The 17,727-nt window shown below is 63.6% G+C and overlaps 4 protein-coding genes across 4 annotated transcripts; 2 read left to right on the forward strand and 2 right to left on the reverse strand.

Moving 5' to 3' along the window:
- Positions 1–7: 7 nt before the first annotated feature.
- ZNF276 (zinc finger protein 276) lies at positions 8–7,639 on the reverse strand. The gene is made up of 11 exons (XM_027904251.1): positions 7,486–7,639; positions 6,085–6,394; positions 5,919–5,971; positions 4,781–5,281; positions 3,860–3,938; positions 2,686–2,766; positions 2,271–2,381; positions 2,127–2,202; positions 1,685–1,802; positions 1,346–1,445; positions 8–702 (listed from the first exon to the last, which is right to left on the reverse strand). The coding sequence occupies exons 1-11, from the start codon at positions 7,637–7,639 to the stop codon at positions 417–419; spliced, it is 1,869 nt and encodes a 622-aa protein (XP_027760052.1). The 3' UTR covers positions 8–416.
- Positions 7,640–7,769: 130 nt separating this feature from the next.
- Positions 7,770–12,999, forward strand: VPS9D1 (VPS9 domain containing 1). Its single transcript, XM_027904022.1, has 16 exons — positions 7,770–7,890; positions 8,470–8,542; positions 8,628–8,720; positions 8,812–8,974; positions 9,260–9,371; positions 9,521–9,583; positions 9,770–9,822; positions 9,901–9,988; positions 10,106–10,191; positions 10,284–10,753; positions 10,881–11,010; positions 11,086–11,279; positions 11,354–11,435; positions 11,589–11,693; positions 12,196–12,309; positions 12,883–12,999. Exons 1-15 carry the CDS (start codon positions 7,774–7,776, stop codon positions 12,269–12,271), a joined length of 1,905 nt encoding a protein of 634 aa, XP_027759823.1. The 5' UTR covers positions 7,770–7,773; the 3' UTR covers positions 12,272–12,309; positions 12,883–12,999.
- SPATA2L (spermatogenesis associated 2 like) lies at positions 12,902–14,341 on the forward strand. The gene is made up of 3 exons (XM_027904256.1): positions 12,902–13,207; positions 13,260–14,084; positions 14,120–14,341. The coding sequence occupies exons 1-2, from the start codon at positions 12,902–12,904 to the stop codon at positions 14,082–14,084; spliced, it is 1,131 nt and encodes a 376-aa protein (XP_027760057.1). The 3' UTR covers positions 14,120–14,341.
- Positions 14,342–14,639: 298 nt separating this feature from the next.
- On the reverse strand, positions 14,640–17,649 carry CDK10 (cyclin dependent kinase 10). Its single transcript, XM_027904033.1, has 13 exons — positions 17,499–17,649; positions 17,326–17,398; positions 17,077–17,148; positions 16,885–16,987; positions 16,673–16,754; positions 16,258–16,325; positions 15,967–16,019; positions 15,814–15,883; positions 15,664–15,723; positions 15,460–15,583; positions 15,235–15,374; positions 15,104–15,156; positions 14,640–15,034 (listed from the first exon to the last, which is right to left on the reverse strand). Exons 1-13 carry the CDS (start codon positions 17,631–17,633, stop codon positions 14,937–14,939), a joined length of 1,131 nt encoding a protein of 376 aa, XP_027759834.1. The 5' UTR covers positions 17,634–17,649; the 3' UTR covers positions 14,640–14,936.
- Positions 17,650–17,727: the final 78 nt, after the last annotated feature.

A 17,727-nucleotide genomic window follows, 5' to 3' on the forward strand; every position in this document is an offset into this window, starting at 1 on the left:
ATTTCAGTTTAGACTTGCTTTGGGAATCATAATTATGTTGGTTTTTTTGTTTTTTGTTTTTTTTTTCCAAACCAAAATGTCTGCTTAAAGTTGTCCCACTGTCCTCTGTCCCCCTCGAGGCCCCAAAGGCACCTCTGTGCAGGCAGGGAACAGTTGTGACCAACTTGGTTTCTATGTGTGCGTGGGGACAGAGACACGAAGGGGGTGCTGCCAACGTCCCTTCCCCTGGGATTAGACACTCTTAGTACAACACTGCTGAATCAGACGTGAGCATGGAAATCACTGCATGAGAACAAGCCTTTTCTGAGCAAGCTGAAGCTAATTCCATGGAGTTCTTTGGGAGACTAAAACGTAGATTTAAAATCTCCACTCTGCCGTACTGTTTCTATGGGGCTGGGAATGGAGCCCCGTCCCCCTCAGGTGGGTTCCTGCTGCACAGTCACTTCTGGCTTCACCACCTGGCTCTCCGGAGTCCCTGAAGTAGTGAGGAGGAGGATGGGCTCTGGCTCCAGTGGCTTGGCTTTGTCCTGAGTCTGGGTCAGAGGGTGCACCATGGACATGTGGACGTTAAGGTTGTGGGCCTTCTCGAAGCGCTTCCCGCACTGGTCACAGGCGAACTCCAGTTCCGCCTCAGCCTTGTGTTTGGTCATGTGGTACTTGAGGGATGCACGCTGGCGGCACTGGAACCCACAGATCTCACACCTGCAGGGCAAAAGGGGGCTCAGCACCCAGCCTGACCCTGCCTCACTCAGCCAGGGAGATTTCTGGAGCTGGAGCAGGTGTTGGGGATGGACATTTTGCTGAATCACAGAATCCTGGAACAGTTTGTGTGGGAAAGGACCTTAAAGCTCATCTCGGCCCACCCCCTGCCATGGGCAGGGACACCTTCCACTAAACCAGGTTGCTCCAAGCCCCATCCAGCCTGGCCTTGAACACTTCCAGGAATGGGGCAGCCACAGCTTCTCTGGGCAACCTGTGCCAGGGCCTTTAGCCCTCCCAGACCAGAATTTCTCCTCTGGCAGGGGGAAGGCATTTCTCCTTGTCCTGTTCCTCCAGACCCTTGTTCCAAGTCCCTCTCTAGCTCTCTTGGAGCCCCTTTTGGCACTGGAAGGGGCTCTAAGTTCTCTCTGGAGCCCTCTCTTCTCCAGGCCAAACACCCCCAGCTCTCTCAGCCTTTCCTCATAGGAGAGGTGTTTCATCCCTCTCCTCATTTATTCCATTTAAAGCAATCAAGCCAGGATGCTGCCAGCTACAAGCAGTGTTTGTACCCCAGAATTCCTGTGCCAGGGTCAGTGACTGATTCCTCTGATCCCCTTGCTGTGGGGGGAGGGCTGGAATCACTTACTGCAGGGGCTTCGCTCCCGAGTGCCGCATCTGATGGACCGAGAGGTGTTTGCGTTGTTTGAAGGTCTGCCCACACTCATCACAGATATAGTTCCGTACCTCTGCAAGGGGAACAGGAGAGTCATGGAATCTGCCAGTTCCTGGAACACGCACCGCACACGCAGCTGCCCACACTCCCTGCTGGAGTCTGACTTCCTCCCCTGCCTTGCATCCCCCGCGTGAGGGGCTGTTCCAGGTTTACAGGCAGTCCTGCCCCCCTCCCAGCGGCCTCCCACGGCAACTCTAATCCTTGTGCCAAGAGGCATAGGGTATTTGTGCCCTATCCCCTGCTGGGACATACCTGTGTGTATGAGCTTGACGTGCCGCTGGAGGTACCTGTCGATCATGAACACCTTGTTGCAGCCTGGGTGAGGACAGGGCCTCTCCCGCACCTCTTCATGGTGCTCCTTGATGTGTTTCTGGAAAGCAAGGACAGAGCTGCTGACAGGGAAAAGCTTGGATCCCCAGAAACAGAGACCACTATGTGAAAAAACAGGATCTGCATCCCAATCTACCCCTGGCAGCACGGGCTTTACCACAGTGGAATCTGTTCCAAGAGCTGCTGTGAGCCAATGGCAGCCTCCAGGACAGGAGGAGCAGGGAGAGGCAGAGCAGACTGGAAGAGGCTGGGATTCCCAGCCAGTTGCTTTTAGGAGCTTATTGCCTCCCACAGAGCAAGGCAGGGAATTAAACCCATAGTACTGGAAGCTACTGGTTTGGGATGGGAGCAGACCCCAGCTCACCTTCATGCCATCAGCCCCTCTGTAGACAGCGGTGCAGCCCTGGTAAGGACACTTGTAGATGGTGGGCAGCTCCTCCCTGGAAGCAGAGCTGTGTGAGGCAGTGCAGGCATGGGGTTGGGGCCCCGCCTCCCAGAGCCTCCTTACCGTTCACATTTGATTTTTTTCTTCCAGCCTGGCTTAGGCCCTGGTTTCTTCCTTATTTTGGGTTCTTCCACTTTCTTTGTTTCTTTGCTGTCACTCTTCTTGCCAGAAACCCTCCAAAAAGGAACCAGGACAGTGGTTTAAGACTTGATCTTCCCACCCAAGTGTCCCCAAGCACTACACTTGGGTTGATGCTTAACCTGGCAAAGCAGGAGCACATACAGCCCCGGGTACACAACCCAGGTGATGGCTGTGCTGGGCGTGGGGATCAGGGATGTGGCCCAGCTTCAGCCTGATGTGGGGCTCGGGGGCACCACTGTGACCCCACGGGAATGTGTAGGGAACAAAGCCATAAGGAACAATGTGCTGGCCCTGCAGGGCTGAGCACCAGCCCCTCCCCCCACCAAGAGCCCCTTACTTCTTGTCGGGGTAAGGCTCGAAGGAGTCATCTGAGGATTGCACGTTTCTCTTCTCACTTTCATCATCACTCAGGAAGTCCCTGAGAGAGAAGACACCCTTTACCCACACAGCACCTGGATGGCCCTTGGGCACCAGTAATTCCCTGTTTCCAGCACATCCATCCCCACCACAGGGCACAGCAGCCACTCTGTGTCCTCCTCCCCGGCCTCTCCCCAAGAGAGCAAAGACCCAAAACAGGTCCTTTTAGGGCTAAATCTCTGCAAGAATAACCGAACCACTGTCAGGAGAACAAAAAAACGGCTGTTACTGAAAGGATCTATTCATGAGTGAGGGATGTGGCTCCACTTCCTCTACTGGGAGAAGGAATTTTGTGAAGCAAGAATGTCACATAATTGTCTGGCACAGGTTAATGAAGCTGCGGGTCATTCCATGTTCCCTCAAATGTAGCAGCCACGTGGGTTTGGGTTTTTCTTTTTATGTCTTAAGCCATGGGAAAAGCAATTAATTCCCAAAGCCAGGAAACAGGCAATAAATTGTTGTGGCACTTCCAATGTGACAGCTGATAGTTCAGCTGACACTGGAATCACTCTGCACTTGGCCCTTTGGAACGCCTGGATTGGTGTATTTACAGCCCCACTCCAAATACTTGCGTTGGAAGGATTGAGCCAAATCTTTGCTCACACGGACTGTGGAGCTGCCAAGCTCCCTCCCGCTCCCACTTCCCAGTTAATCACTCTCCCCGGGAGCAAACGGGCGGTTTCTCCACGTGCCACCCCGTGCCTGCATTCCAGCTCCCACTGCTCTCCCGCAGCCCCAGCCATGATGGGAACCGCTCCGAGGCTGAGGGGCTGGAGCAGCAGCACCCAGACCAGGGGAGCCCCCAGCACGGCTCCTTCTCCAGAGCAGAGAGGGGATGAAACAGGGCCAGGACTGCTGGAAGCAGCTACCAAACACAGAGCACACGTGTGTGCAAACCCCTGCCAGCAGAGGAGGGGAGCTTGGAGCCTCAGAGCCAGGAGCTCCCTGGTGGCCACAGCAGAGCCACCACTCCAGCACTGGTTCTGAGGGGCTGCCAGGGCTGGGGGGCTGGTGGAGAAAGAGCTCTGCGAGTTGGGGCAGTTCACACTGGCAAAGAAGACATTTAGGCTATTTTAAACCCACTCTTCTCTCACCCCTCAGAAAGGTCACTGAACTCGTCTTTTACCCGCTCATCCGACGTTGCAGACAGAACCTGCTTCCCACTCAACTGTCCTAGGGAATGAAGGAGAACACGGTGAGTTACAAGGAAAAGCAGCAGAGCCACGGCTGCCGAGGAGGAACTGAATGCTCTTGGGTGTGCTCGGTGTAGTCACACCATGGCTCCGTGACAAATCAATGTGCTCCGTGACAAGTCAACGATTGTTTAAACCAGATTGTCCGTGTGCTCAGAGACAGCTCTCCCTGCGCTCTGGGACAGGACAGCCTTGGCCCTGCAGCTCCCAGGAGCAGCTTTTGGTTCCTCCCGTGACACCCATAACTGAAAGACTTATCCCCAAGCAAATCCCAGCTGCCATTCCTGTGTCCAGCGGCAGACATCTCTTGTGGATGCCGGAGCTAAACACAGACCCACTTCTGGAACTCAAAGTAAGTGTTAATTCCTCACTTATGAAAATGGCATTTGGGGCAGTTCAGCAGCAAACCCATGTTTACTCAGTCCAAACCCACTCAGCAAGTTTCCTTTGGGGACAGAAGGGGCTCCTGGGGTTTAACAGAAAGAAACGTCTGGTAAAGGCGGTGCTGGAGAACCAGCGACTGCTCCACATTGTGTCCCCGGGAAGAGCATGGCAGCAGAGTGCAGCCCCTCCATCAGAGCAGGAGCAGCACATATGGAGAGGAGTATGACTCTGTGTTACCCTCTCCCTTCTGCAAGGCTCAGCCTACCCATCCCCAGCTGGAGCCAATTCTCCAGGCAGTCAGCACTTCCCAGATCAATCTGCATCCTCCTTGAGCAGCAGCAGACGCCAAGAAGGGGGTCAACCCCCCATTGCTCCCTGGGCCACCTCTCCAGCTCCCTGCCCTTCCCCAGAAGGGAGATCAGGAGGCAAATCCCTTACCTGTGGCAGTGCTCAGCGGGGACACGGGCTGTGGCAAGGCCTGCTCCTGCACTGAGGTCGTGCTGTCCAGCTCCGAGTGAGACAGGTCCCTGTCCTGCGGCGCCTCGTCCTCCACGTCCAGTGGCACTGCCGTGGTCCCTTTGTTTGCGGGCTGCTGGCAAGGAGCTGTCCTTACTGGAGCATGCTGGGCTTTGGGAGCAGGAACAACCTCGGCATTGTCTGCCCCAGCGCCGTTGTCAGTCAAGTGCTGCTGTGCCGTGCCCTTGCTCCACTCGCGTTTGACAGCCAGGGCGGTGTCCACCAGCACGGTGCTGCAGTCCGAGGCCGTGTCCATGATGTAGTCGTGGCCATCCCCGCAGCCCCACACGGCGCGGATGATGCCGCAGTACTCGGAGGACAGGACGCTGCGCAGGCCGGGCACCGAGGGGCAGCTCCCGGCATGGGCGTGTGCCCACGTCACCAGGCTGTGCAGGCACTGCGGGCTGGACGTGATCAGGTCAACTGTGCAGGGCAGAGGCAGCACAGTCAGGCCTGGGGACAGCGATGGGCAGGAGGGGACACGGAAGGGACAGGAATGTGGAGCTGTTCCCCCCGGGGCTGCCCCAGAAGGCAGGTGGGAGCCACCCTAAGGGGCTGCACTCAGGTGGGCTGGAGCGGGGCAGCCCCAGCACCTGCCAGGATCAATCAGGTTGGAAAAGACCTCTGAGATCATTGAGTCCAACCTGTGACCCATCACCACCTTGTCAACCAGAACAGAGCACTGAGTGCCATGTTCAGTCTTTCCTTAAAACACCTGAAGAGATGGTGACTCCACCACCTCCCTCCATCATTCACTTCACAGCTGAAAGTACATTTCTGATTGTCCCCAGTGTCCAACAGTGGCTGAGACAGGCCTGGCACTGCCACCCAAACCCGCTCCACATGCTCTTTGTACCCCCATGTGAGCTTCTGCCTGTTTGGCTCAGCTTGGGAAGGTGAGGATCCTCCCAGGAGGCCAGAGGGAGGAAGGGGAACCATAACTAGCTGTGTCCAGGGACACCAGAACTACCCTGCACATGGTCATTCCCCACCATCCATCAACCCCAGCTGGAGGCATGGTAGAAGAAAAAGGGGAGCAGCTCCAGGAGTGGGCACTCACCCAGGCAGGAGGCACCTCCTTCCATGCCCGGCTGTGCCGGGGCCGCGCTGCTCCTGCAAAGACCAGAGCGGCACAGTGGGGTTGGGGGGTCACGGAGGGACCACGCGGCACAACGTGGCACCACGCAGCACCGCGCTGCTCCCGGGACGGGAGAAAGGCCACCTACTTTCCTTTGGACCTGGCGTGGCCCGTGGGCGAGGCGTTCACCCTCTGGATGAAGGTGCGGAGGACGCTGCGGCACTTGTAGAACTGGGCATGGCATTTCTTGCAGACGAACTGCGGCAGCGCCGGGTCCTGCCGCACCGCCACCCCCACCAGCCGCTGGAAGTCAGTGAAGAACACCTGGTCCACGCGCCGCTGCTTCTCCGAGTTCTCCCCCACCACGGGCACCTTCCCGAAGGCATTGCGCAGGCTCCTGGAGGAGAACTTCCCGTGGCACAGGCGACAGTACCCGGTGCTCAGGGCTCTGCTAATTCCTGCCAAGAGGGACCGAACTGCTGGGGGACAGCACCGACACGCGTGGGATGTTCCCCTTCTCCTCCTCCTGCTGCTTCCAAAGCCCTGCCTTCAGCAAAACATGGAAAATCCAAGCAGGAAGAGAGCTCCCTTCCCCCTGACCTTTCCCACACCAGCTGACCCAAAATCAGCCTTTCTGGCCCCAGTGTCCCAGTAGAGGAGCCTCCTCCTCACTGTGGTGTTCCTGGGGCTCTGCCAATGCCATCCCTCTCGTTTTCAGCAGTTCTTCCCCTTTCCCGGTGTTTATCTCCCAAATATTTACAGCCAGTGTATTGTCCCTCAGCCGTCCCAGCACTGGCTGTTCTGTTCCTCAGTCCCCCTGTAGTGCCCTGGAGCCGGGGACATGCAGCTCCTGACCCACAGCAGCGGGGCAGGATGCAAAGTGTCTTCCAGTGCAGTGACCTGTGGAATACTCTCCATCCCTCTGCTGCACCCTGACTGTCTACCAGCATAAGTAAAAACCCCGGCACAGCCTCCTCCCGGCCCTGATCCAACCCAGACAGCCAACGGAGCCGTTAGAGATCCCGGTTATCTCCTGCTCCAGCCGCAATGTGCCCGGATATCGGCCATCCACAAACCGGGGTGGCGGGAGGGTCCCGGTCACCCCCAAACCCCAAACCGGGATGGCGGGAGAGTCCCGGTCTCCCCTAAACGGGGATGGCAGGAGGGTCCCGGGTGCCCCCGCACCAGAGCAGGCAGCGGCCGAGTCCCCCAGGATGGCGGGGAGTTCCCCCGCTCGCCCTCCCCGTGTGCCGAACCCCTCCTTACCTCGCCGTTAGCGGCACTGGCACCCTCGGTGCTTTACAAGAGAAGAAATTCCGCACGGACGGGCAAATTCAGCACCGCGCCCCGGGGCCGGGGGTCTGCCCCAGCGGTGCGGGGGCAGCCCCGCCACACCGAGGGCTCGCCCGTGCCCGGCCCCCGCGGCCCCCGCAGCCCGCCCCGGTGCGCAGCCGGTTCCGCCGGAGCCCCCGCAGCGGCTCTGGCCCCGGGACAGCGGCCCCGGCCGTGCCCCGCTCCCCCCACCCCGCTCCCCGCGCCCGGGCCTCACCTGCCTCCGGGGCGCAGGCGGCGGCCGCGGGGGGCTCGGAGGGCGCGGCGGGCTCGGCGGCGCGGGCGGCGGTGCCGGGGGCGCGGCGGGGAGCGGGGGGGGCCCGGGGGCTGCCCGGGGCCGCCAGGAACCGCCCGCGCCGATCGCGCTTCATCGTCCCCGCCGGGCCCGGGGCTCCGCCCGCCCGCAGCGCCCCCGCCGGACGGGGGGACCCGCCGCGCGGTCCGTCCCGCCGCGCTCCGGGCGCGCCCGCGGCCCCAGCGCGCCGTTCCGGGCGGCCCCGCGGCCATGGCCGCGCCGGGGGGCGGTGAGGGACCCGCGCCGGGCCGGGGAGGCCGCGGGCTGCAGGGAGCCATGAGGGCGGCCAGCGGGGCCCTGGGCATGGACAGCGCCGGGCGGACACGGGTGAGCGCGGGGACGGGCGGGGAGGGACCCCCGGGCTCGGCTGCACCCCCGGGGCTGTGCCCCCGGCATCCCCCCGCAGCTCCGGGAGTCATCCCCGGCCTCACCACCCACCCCTCGGGCTCACCCGCACCCCGCGGCTCCTCCTGCACCCCCGGACTCCCCACGCATCCTTGGAGCTGCATCCCCAGTCTCCCCCCACATCCCCGGTCTCGCCCTGCATCCCCGGGGTTCACCCCTGTGCTTCTCTCGCATCCCCGGTATGTCCCCGCATCCGCGGGCTTCTCCCTCATCCTCGGGCTCCCCCAGCCTCCCGCTTGACCCCCCTGGCCCTGGGGTCCCCCCGAGACCATGGGGTGCCCCGATTTCCCCCCACCCCCGGACAGGCTGCGGGGTCTGGGGGTCCCTGTGCTGCCCCCCCCGCCCCTCCCGGAGCCCCGACACCCCCGGGGAGGACCCGATCCGGATGGTGAGGGTCTCACGGGTGCCCCCCCGGACACCTCCCTGCTGCCAGCAGGGCCGGGGGTCCAGGGCGTGTCCCGGGGTGGTCCTGGACGTTCCAGCTGAGCCCCCACTTTGTAGGAGGCCTACATGGAGTACCTGAAGAGCATCACCCTCATCATGCAGGCCCTGCAGGAGGAGGCAGTGGGGACAGGTAGGGCAGGGCCCCTTGCCCCCCCAGCCCTCTTGCGAACCAGGGGGAGTGAGTGGGTGGGACCCCAACACTCCCCTCCCCACAGAGAGCAGTGAGGGGGTCACACCCGACACCCCGAAGCTGCTGAAGCTGGCGGAGCAGTGCCTGGAGAGGGTCAAATCCATTGCAGCAGTGCTGGGTGAGTGATGGGGGGGAGAGGGTCCCATTTTGGGGAGCTGGGTCTCCCCCAGGACAGGGGCACAGCTGACCTGTCCTGTCCCCCTCCCCAGGGAAAGCCCAGGTGAAACCGGCTGTGCAGGAACGGGGAGGGGGCCCTGCCCCCCTGCCCAGGCACCGCAGGGTCTGCTCGGATGAGGGGGGGAAGCTCTCGCCCTTCCTGCCCCCGGAGATCTTCCAGAAGCTTCAGATTGCGGAGGCACAGAGCGCTCGGAAGTACGGGGGGGTGGCATGAGGGAGTGGTGTGGGCTGGGACATGGGGTGGGACACGGGGGGCTCAGACACGGGGGACTGTGACAGGAGGTGTTGGGATGGGACACGGGGGGCTCAGACACAGGGGACTGTGACGGGGTGTTGGTACACAGGGTGGGACATGGGGAGCTGGCATGGGCTGGGACGCAAGGACTGGTGACTCCTTACACATGCCTGGGGGGCCACGAGTTGGGTTGGAACCCTGATGTGTCCCATGCCCTGTGGTGGGTGCTGAGGCCATTCCTACAGGGAGCTGACCCCGCTGGAAGAGGCCTCTCTGCAGAACCAGAAGCTGAAGGCGGCCTATGAGGCACGGGTGGCACGGCTGAACCCCAGCCAGGCCCTGCAGAAAACATCCCTGGCAAGTTGGGGGCTGGGGAGGAGCTGGGAGAGGATTGAGCCAGACAGAGCCGGCAGGGAGAGTGTCCCTGCAGTGCCTGGAGGACCCCCTGCTCCCCTCTGTGGGAGGCGGAGGGGGGAATTGTTCCCAATACTCTTCCTGCTTCACAGACACTGTCCCTACAGCGGCAGATGATGGAGAATCTGGTGATTGCCAAGGCCCGGGAGGAGACTGTATCCTTCCCAGGGGGATTGCTCCAAGGGCTGGCTCTGGCAGAGCCTTTGCCCTGTCCTGGATGTCACCAATCCCTCACAGGCCTTTCGGGTCCCAGGTGGGGGTATGGAGTGGGGAGAAGGGCTGATCCAGCCCCCAGGTTTTCAGTGCGGGGGCTCCAGACCCTTAACTGAGCCGTGGCTCAGCTGCAGCGCAAGATGGAGGAGCGGCGGCTGCGGCTGCAGGAGGCGGCAAACCGGTGAGTGGGGGCGTCACCATGGGGACCCCAGGGCCAGGGACACCCCAGCAGTGCCCTCATTAGCCCGGGGTGTCCCAGGAGGTTCTCCAGCAACGTGGCCCTCACCCCTGAGGAGCAGGAGCAGCGAGAGCTCTACGCCGCCATCCTTGAGTACGAGCAGGACCACGTGAGTGTGTGCTGGGGGCTGCTGAAAGGGGGCAGGGGGCTGTGCCAGGGGGCAGGGAACTGTGCCATGGTGCAGGAGACCTTGCCATCCCCATAACCAGCCATGGACGCTCCCCAGGACTGGCCCAGGCAGTGGAAGGCCCAGCTGAAGCGGAGCCCAGCGGATCTCTCTGTGGTGTCAGGGCTCTTCTCCTGCCTCCTCAGGTACTGCGGGGGTGGGTAGGGCCCTACCCAGAGTGGGGGAGTCCATGGCCATGTGCCCGTGGCTCCCACCCACCATGCCCCTCTCCCTGCAGCTCCCCCGAGCACCCGATCTCACAGCTCCTGCGGCAGCTGCAGTGCACAGTGTACACCCGCCTGTACCCTGCCATCAGCCAGGGCCCTGCTGACGGCTCCCCTGCCTCCCCCTCAGGCCTCTCCTTCCTGTCGCTGGACATGGGGGGTGCGGGGGGCTCCTCCCTGCCCGCCGAGTCAGGGGGTCGCCGGCTCCGCGCCTCGCGCAGCCTGCACTGCATGTTCTCGGTGCCCGAGCATGGCCCCGCTGCGCTGCGGCACAGCCATTCCAGCAACCCCCTCGCTGATGGTGGTGCCCCAGGGCCCGTGGGGCCCCCCCAGACCCCCCGGGAGAGCTCCTTTGAGGACCTGGAGCGGTTCCTGGCATCCCCTGAGGGCTGGGCCCCCGCAGAGCCCTCGGCTGGCCCTGGGCAGGACACGGCACTGCCAGAGCTGCTGAAGGGCATCGTGAGGGACATCCACAATGCCATTGGTGAGGCATGGCCGAGGGAGCGGGGGCAGGATGGGGGCTGTCCGTGGGCTCTCCTGCACCCTGTTTTGACTCGGGGTGCAGGGTGGGCAGAGGAGTACAAGTGTGCTGCGTGACTTGCCTTCCCCAGACAGGCTGCTGGCCCTGACCCTGCTGGCCTTTGAGGGGCTTGGCACCGCCGCTGGCAAGGATCAATGCCTGGCCTGCCTGGAGGAGGCCTTCTTCCCCCCGCTCTGGGCCCCGCTCCTGGCTCTCTACAGGTACTATGACTCACCCTGAGGGTGCCAGCCCCACCACCTCCTGCCGGCAGCTCCTCTCTCACTGTGTGCCCACAGGGCCGTGTACGGGCCCCGCGAGGCGGCCCTGGCGCTCAGCATGGAGCGGCACCGGCATGCTGGCCCCGCGGACATGGGGCTGGCCTCCCGTCTCTTCCCCATGGCCCCCGGCCGCCCCCCCTACGCCTCTGCCGTGCAGGACCTGCGGCTCATCCCGCTGGAGACCTGTCCCCGCAAGAAGCTGGAGTGCATCGGTGAGCGGGAGGGGACATGGGGTGGGGAGAACAGGGGGTGGCAGGGGACCCTGAGCACCCACCCTGTGCCACAGTGCGAGCCCTGCGTGGCATCTGCGAGTGTGCTGAGGAGTACTGCGGCGCCCGGGACCTCCGGACCCCCGCCTCGGCTGCCATGTGAGTGTGGGGGGTGCAGGGGCAGCCGGGCTCATGGCCAGGCAGAGCTGGGGGGAGAAAGAGAAGGGCAGGTGTGGGGCTGGGGGTTCCTGTGGCTGGTGTTGGAGCCCTGGTCCCTGTTGCCACCATGGCTGACAGTCCCCATTGTCCCAGTGGGGCGGACGACCTGCTGCCCATCCTGTCCTACGTGGTGCTGCAGACGGGGCTGCCCCAGCTGGTCTCTGAGTGTGCTGCACTGGAGGAGTTCATCCATGAGGGGTACGTGCTGGAGGTGCTGGGCCATGCAGGCACCCCTGGGCTGGGGCCACTGTCACCCCTCCCAGGACAGGGCTGCTGGGGTGGGAGGTGTGGGGAGGGGACATGGGTGGGAGCGGCAGCTCCTGTGAGCATGGGGCTGCAGAGTGGTGGCCATGGTGGTGTGGTGGCTGTGATGGTGTCCTGGCCATAGCAGTGCCCCAGCCATGATAGGACAGTGGCTGTCATGGTATCCCAGCCATAACAATGTCCCAGCTGTGGTGGTGTCCTGGATATGATGGCACAGTGGCTGTAGCAGTGTGGTGGCCATGGCAGTGTCCCAGCCATGATGGCATGGTGGTGCTGATAGTGTAATGGCCATGATGGTGCAATGGCTGTGTGGTGGCTGTGATTGTGTCCCAGCCATGGCAATGTCCCAGCTATGATGGTCCGGTGGTGCCAGTGTCCTGGTGGTGCCAGGTACCCGGTGTCCCGTTGGTGACAGTGCGGCGGGTTATGGGTGCAGGTACCTGATCGGGGAGGAGGGGTACTGCCTGACGTCCCTGCAGAGCGCCCTGTCCTACGTGGAGTCCCTGCAGTGAGAAGGGGGCGGCGAGGGACCCCCGACACCGCCGGGCAGGTGCTGACCGCCCCCAGGTCCTCCTGGCCGGGGGGGGGGCGCTGTCGCGCGGGTCAGCCCCGCCCCGGGGGCGGAGCCACGGGCGGCACGCGCGTTCCGGGCCGGGGGCGCGGAAGGGGAACAGGAGCGCCCGGGACCGGCAGGTGGCGGGACACCGGGACCGGGGGAAACCAGGGCCGGGGTGGGACACGGCGAGTGGCTGTGAACTGGGACCGGGGGCTGGCGGTGCACCGGGACCGGGGGAACTCGGGCCAGGGTGGGACAGGGGGGTAGCTGTGAACTGGGACCGGCAGGTGGCGGGGCACGGGGACCGGGGGGAACCAGGGCGGGACACCGCGGGGGGGCTGTGAACTGGGATCGTGGGCTGGCTGGGGGAAGCGGGGCCGGGGGGCGTTCGGCGGCCGGAGTCCCGGTGCTGAGGCTTTATCTGGGTGTCCTCACAGGCTGGGAGGGTCTAACGGGTCTGGGTGCGGGGCCTTCAGGGTCTGGGGTCTCAGGGGCCCTGGGGTGCCAGAGCACGGGGGTCTCCCAGGCTTGTGTGCGGGGTGGGGTCTCACGCTGCGGTACCCTCAGGATGTGTGCAGGCTCGGCGATGCGGCAGGAGCTCCGGCAGGAGTTCCACGAGGAGTACCGGCGGTGCCTGGAGCGGTGGCTCGGCCCCGCCGGGCCCTGCTCGGACCCTGCGGTGGCGGAGCGGCTGCGGCAGCGGCTGCGGCGGGAGCCGGCGCTGCTTGGGGCCCTGCAGGAGGACGGCCCGGCCCTGCTGATCCGGGGGCTGAGGGGCCACCCCGACCCTGGGCTGGCGCTGCGGGGCCTGGCCGGCGCCTTCCGGCTGCTGGAGATGGCGGCCCTCAACCTCTACCTCTTCCCCTGGCGCCGGGAGTTCGGCACCATCCAGGTGAGCCCCGCGGTGATGAAGGGATGCTTTGGGAGTCCCTTGACACCTCCAGCCCTGCCCCTCGTTCTCCCTGCAGACCTTCTCTGGCGCATTTGTGCACCTGTTGCGCCCAGCGCTGCCCGAGGCTGACCTGCTGCGGAGTCTGGGCCGTCTGGGCTACGAGCGGCGGGACCAGCACCACCTGGCCGTGACCCAGCCACCCCCGGGGCCAGAGCTGATCGCGGCTGCCGCGGGGTTCCTGTGCTGCCGGCTGGAGTGTGAGATCCTGGGGGAGCTGGTGCAGCAGCTGCAGCCATGCCAGCCCCGCGCCGAGGAGCTGCTGGAGGCACGACACCAGGCCAGGGACGGCCAGAGCTGCCCGGAGCTGCTGCAGGACCCGGGGATACAGTATGGGGCAGCTGCTGACTGTGGTGATGGCGTGGATCTCTACCAGGACACACGGGACAGCTCCGAGGACACAGGGGGTGCGGACAAAGCCCCTTTAGCGCAGTGGAGGGACCCTCAGGACGTGCCTGTGAGGGGCTGGGGATGCTGCAACGAGCCAGAGCCTGTGGGCAGTGCTGAGCTGGACACCTCTCACCTCTTCCCGGAGCAGGAGCTCACAGGGGGCAGCAGAAGCCCCCAAGCGCTGGGGGAGCCCCAGGACACCCCAGAGCTGCCTTGCTACCAGCTGCACTCGTGCCTGCGCCGGGGCACACTTCCCTCATACTGCTGCAGCACCTGCCGGCAGCTGCATGCCGGGGGCTGTGCCGCAGGCCACGCCTGCCGCAGCCAGCACCGCGGGCAGGAGCTGCGCGGGGAGCGCCAGCAGCGGCTCTGGCTGCAGCGCACAGAACTGGACATGCTGCTGGCCGACAGCTCCAGATCCTGCTCCTAACGCTGCTGCTGGCCGACAGCTCCAGATCCTGCTCCTAACGCTGCTGCTGGAAGGGCACAGGAGGGGCATGGCCCCTGCCTGGCCCCTGCAGTGGGAACAGGGACAGCCACTGCTTGGCACAAGGACACTGGACTCGTGAACCCCCTGAGATGGCAGTACCTTTTGCTGGGCTCCAGGAGGACAAGGACAGGCCCTGCTCTAGCCCTGCCACTCCCACTGTAAATGATTCCATGCATCAGTAAAGCAGCTGCCTCAGTGTGGGGAGCCTCCTGTCCTGGGGAGGGCTGACCTGGACACCTGGTCCTAGGGTAGGGACAGGGCCTGTGGTGACAGCCAACAGTGTAGCTCCCAAGGAGCAGCTCCTGCCTCCCCCAGGGGTGTGGGGCCAGTATCCACATAAAGGTGGGCCGAGCCTGCGGTGTCACACAGGTGTCCTCATGCTAAGGGTCTCCTTGTCCCCAGGGAGGGATGTGGGGCACACAGGAAGCATAGCAAGGCCATAACTTCTCTCAGTGCCTCTGGCACCAAGGCATGAGGCCATTCACTCCCCCTGTTGCTGCTGACACGTTTTTATTGACAGCAAAGTTGGGGTTCCCACCACAGGCAGCACTGGCTGAGCCTGCCATGGGATAGGACTGACCCTGCCAATCATGGAGGGCTCCAGGCCCTGTCTCTCTGCTCTCCTTCCTCTGGTGCTGTGCTCCCCCAGCCCAGACTGGAACCTGCCAGTCCCCCGCAGGGAAATGGATGCAGGAGGTGTGCCAGTAATGGAAGGAGCCCACAGTGCTAGGGCCATTGGGCTGAGGGAAGATGTCCCAGCTGGCCCACGCTGTGCCTGCCCCACAAATCAGCTCAGGGCTTGCTACGCTTGGCCTGGCTCTCTGGCCCCGTGGCCGCTGCCCGCTTGTTGCGGTGGTGTGGGAAGGTGGGCATCAGCTCCGGCTCACAGGCTGTGGGGCACACAGGGGGTCAGCAGGGCCTAGAGCCCCTCAGCCCTGCCCCAGGAGGGGGGTACTTACGCAGGGGCTTCTCCTTGAAGTAGGAGCTCTCCAGGCAGTCCTTGGCCGTGGCTCTGTGGCGGACAAGGGAATGTGACAGGTACCCCCACCCTAGCCCAGGAGACAGGTTCCCTGCCCTGCTTGGCTCATACCTCTTCTTAGGATCATACATGAAGAGGAAGTTGAGAAGGCGCAGCCCAGCCTCCGACAGCCACGGGAATCTGTGCTTCAGGTTGTTGTAGGGCTGCTTCCGCAGGGTGTACTGGCTGGCCAGGGGCAGCTTGGAGAAACCCTGGGGGAGTCAGAGTGTGAGGAGGGGGCAGGGTGCAGGCAGGGATTAGCAGGGAGAGTAGGCAGGACTGGCAGGGAGCTCTCACTGGCCAGATGTTCTCATTGGGCGTGCCCAGCAGCTGCACGATGAGGTCAATCTGGTGGATCTCAGAGGTGCCTGGCAGCAGTGGTTTGTGTGCCAGCAGCTCAGCCAGGATGCAGCCTACAGCCCTGAGGAGCACACGAGGAGTTCCCCATTAACCCTCCCTGGTTTGCAGGTCCCCCAGCCCCTGCCTGGGCAGCCCCCTTACCACATGTCGATGCTGGTGGTCTGGGTGGTCATGCCCAGCAGCAGCTCCGGCGCGCGGTACCTGTGCAGGGGACGCTCCGTGGCAGAGCCGGCCCCGCTGTGAGCCGCCCCCGCCCTGCTGGGGGGACTCACCCCTCGCACAGCCACTCACCACAGCGTTACCACTTTGGGGGTCATGGGCTTGGGGGGCATCCCATAGGTGCGAGCCAGGCCAAAATCAGCTGCAACAGAGACTCCGGGTCAGGAGGGAGCTGAGCTCTGAGCTACAGCCACGGCACGGAGCAGATGAAGCTGCCAGACTCACCTATCTTTACACAGCCCTTGTCAGTCATCAGCAGGTTGGAGACCTTCAGGTCCCTGTGGGGCACAGAGTGGCTGCTCAGCACCATCCTTGGCATGGCTCCTCTGCACCCCGGAGCCAAGCCATGATGAGGAGAAGAATCCCATCATTCCAGGGCCTCCCTGCCTTGCCGGTGCTGCCACATGGAGCCACTGATGGGCACTAAACCCCCACCTGGAGCTGCTCCGTCCCAAGCTGTGTGAGGTGCCCCCCAGACATCCCCTTCCCCCACCAGCTCCATCCTGCCGCTCCCACCTGTGAATGATGTAGTTCTCATGGAGGTACTGCAGGCCCTTGAGCACTTGCAGGATGATACACTTCACCTATAGGCAGAAAAAAGGAGCTCCAACCTCTGTGGGAGCATCCCCATCTGGGAAAACCCCTGGAGGTCAAACCCACTGGGGTGTCCTGTGGCTCCTCCATCCCTGTGTCCTCCCAGGGGGTTGGGGGGGGCATTTTCTCCCAGCTCTGTTTCCCTGCTAGTCTGTTCCACCCCAAAATCCAGGCTGGAAAGTTCTTGGAGGCTTCTGTGAGAGCCCAGGCTCCTTCAGAATCCATGGAGTCCCCCAGCACAAGGTCCACGCAGCCCCCTGCGGTGGCCGGGGTGTTTTGGTCAGAGTAACAGCATTCTCTCAGGGCTGCTGCACCCAAATCCTGTCCCACCTCATACCTGAGCCTCTGAGAAGGGTGTCTGCATGTTCTCCAGGAGGCTGGCCAGGTCCTGCTCACAGTAACCCATCACCAGGAAAATACTGTCAGAGACAAGACGCACTCAGAGCTCCCCCAGGACAGGTCTGTGTGCTGAGGGGGCTCAGGGGCCTGAGGGGAGGGGGGGGGCCGGAGGGCACAGGGAGGACAAGAGAGGGGACTCTTTGGTCTCACCTCTCCAGGTGGTTCCCTACAACCACCTCCTTCAGCTCCACGATGTTGGGGTGCCGGAGCTGCAGGAGCAGGGTGATCTCTCGCAGGCTGCTGATGGGCATTCCTGTGGGGAGGGAGGAACAACTGCTTCAGGACGGCTTGGAGCCAGAGCCGGAGCTGCGGCAGCCCCTGTTCCCCTGCTTCCTTCTGTACCGTCTTTCTCGTTGTCCATCCGCACCTTCTTCAGCGCCACCGTCTCGTCTGTCAGTGTGTCCCGGGCGCGGTCTGGGGGCAGCACAGGACACGCACAGGCGGTTTGTCCCGACGGCCGCTGAGGAGCCGCCGCAGCCTCGACCCCCCCAGCCCAACGCGCCCCCGCGGGGGTGGAACTGGGTGGGCTCAAGGTCCCTCCCCACCGCAACCGCGCCGCGATTCTGGGAGGGGCGACGGCTTCTCACTCACACACGATGCCGTACGTGCCCTCTCCGATCCGGTTCAGCTTCTCGAACTCCTTCACGCTGCGGCAACGGCCCAGCTGGAACCAAAGAGCCGCGTCCAGGAGGTGCCGCCCCGGGGGCTCCTCACCGGGCCCCCCCCCGCGCCCTCTCACACCCCGGGGGACCCGGTGCTCTCACCCGGTCGGCGGCCGGCACCTCGAAGAAGCCATCGCCGCGCAGGCGGCGCAGCCGGAGCGGTTCCAGCTCGGGCTCGGCCGACGCCGGTCCCGGCTCAGGCGGTCCCGGCTCAGCCGCCGCCATCGTATCCGCCATGGCGGAGCCCACTAGGGCGCATGTGCTGTGTCTCTTGAGTCTGGGTAGGCCCCGCCTATTCACGTTACCCCGGCAACGGTTGCTCGGGAGGGAC

The sequence above is a fragment of the Empidonax traillii genome, unplaced genomic scaffold, assembly GCF_003031625.1.
Source record: "Empidonax traillii isolate 1590-97213 ecotype Southwest subspecies unplaced genomic scaffold, ASM303162v1 scaffold23:size2178997, whole genome shotgun sequence".
Taxonomy (NCBI): domain Eukaryota; kingdom Metazoa; phylum Chordata; class Aves; order Passeriformes; family Tyrannidae; genus Empidonax; species Empidonax traillii.

What these genes read in the sequence shown, in the direction of transcription:
- VPS9D1 (XM_027904022.1), top strand. Translation starts at nt 7,774, where the DNA reads ATGGCCGCGCCGGGGGGCGGTGAGGGACCCGCGCCGGGCCGGGGAGGC. An exon ending in GAGGCACAGAGCGCTCGGAA is followed by an intron (nt 8,975 to 9,259) that starts GTACGGGGGGGT and finishes CCATTCCTACAG; the next exon opens with GGAGCTGACCCCGCTGGAAG. An exon ending in CCCTGCAGAAAACATCCCTG is followed by an intron (nt 9,372 to 9,520) that starts GCAAGTTGGGGG and finishes CCTGCTTCACAG; the next exon opens with ACACTGTCCCTACAGCGGCA.
- CDK10 (XM_027904033.1), bottom strand. Translation starts at nt 17,633, where the DNA reads ATGGCGGATACGATGGCGGCGGCTGAGCCGGGACCGCCTGAGCCGGGA. An exon ending in GATGGACAACGAGAAAGACG is followed by an intron (nt 16,988 to 17,076) that starts GTACAGAAGGAA and finishes CCCTCCCCACAG; the next exon opens with GAATGCCCATCAGCAGCCTG. An exon ending in CTTCAAGGAGAAGCCCCTGC is followed by an intron (nt 15,035 to 15,103) that starts GTAAGTACCCCC and finishes TGTGCCCCACAG; the next exon opens with CCTGTGAGCCGGAGCTGATG.
- SPATA2L (XM_027904256.1), top strand. Translation starts at nt 12,902, where the DNA reads ATGCGGCAGGAGCTCCGGCAGGAGTTCCACGAGGAGTACCGGCGGTGC. An exon ending in GGGAGTTCGGCACCATCCAG is followed by an intron (nt 13,208 to 13,259) that starts GTGAGCCCCGCG and finishes TGACACCTCCAG; the next exon opens with CCCTGCCCCTCGTTCTCCCT.
- ZNF276 (XM_027904251.1), bottom strand. Translation starts at nt 7,639, where the DNA reads ATGAAGCGCGATCGGCGCGGGCGGTTCCTGGCGGCCCCGGGCAGCCCC. An exon ending in AAAAAAATCAAATGTGAACG is followed by an intron (nt 2,203 to 2,270) that starts GTAAGGAGGCTC and finishes CTCTGCTTCCAG; the next exon opens with GGAGGAGCTGCCCACCATCT. An exon ending in TCGGGAGCGAAGCCCCTGCA is followed by an intron (nt 703 to 1,345) that starts GTAAGTGATTCC and finishes TTTGCCCTGCAG; the next exon opens with GTGTGAGATCTGTGGGTTCC.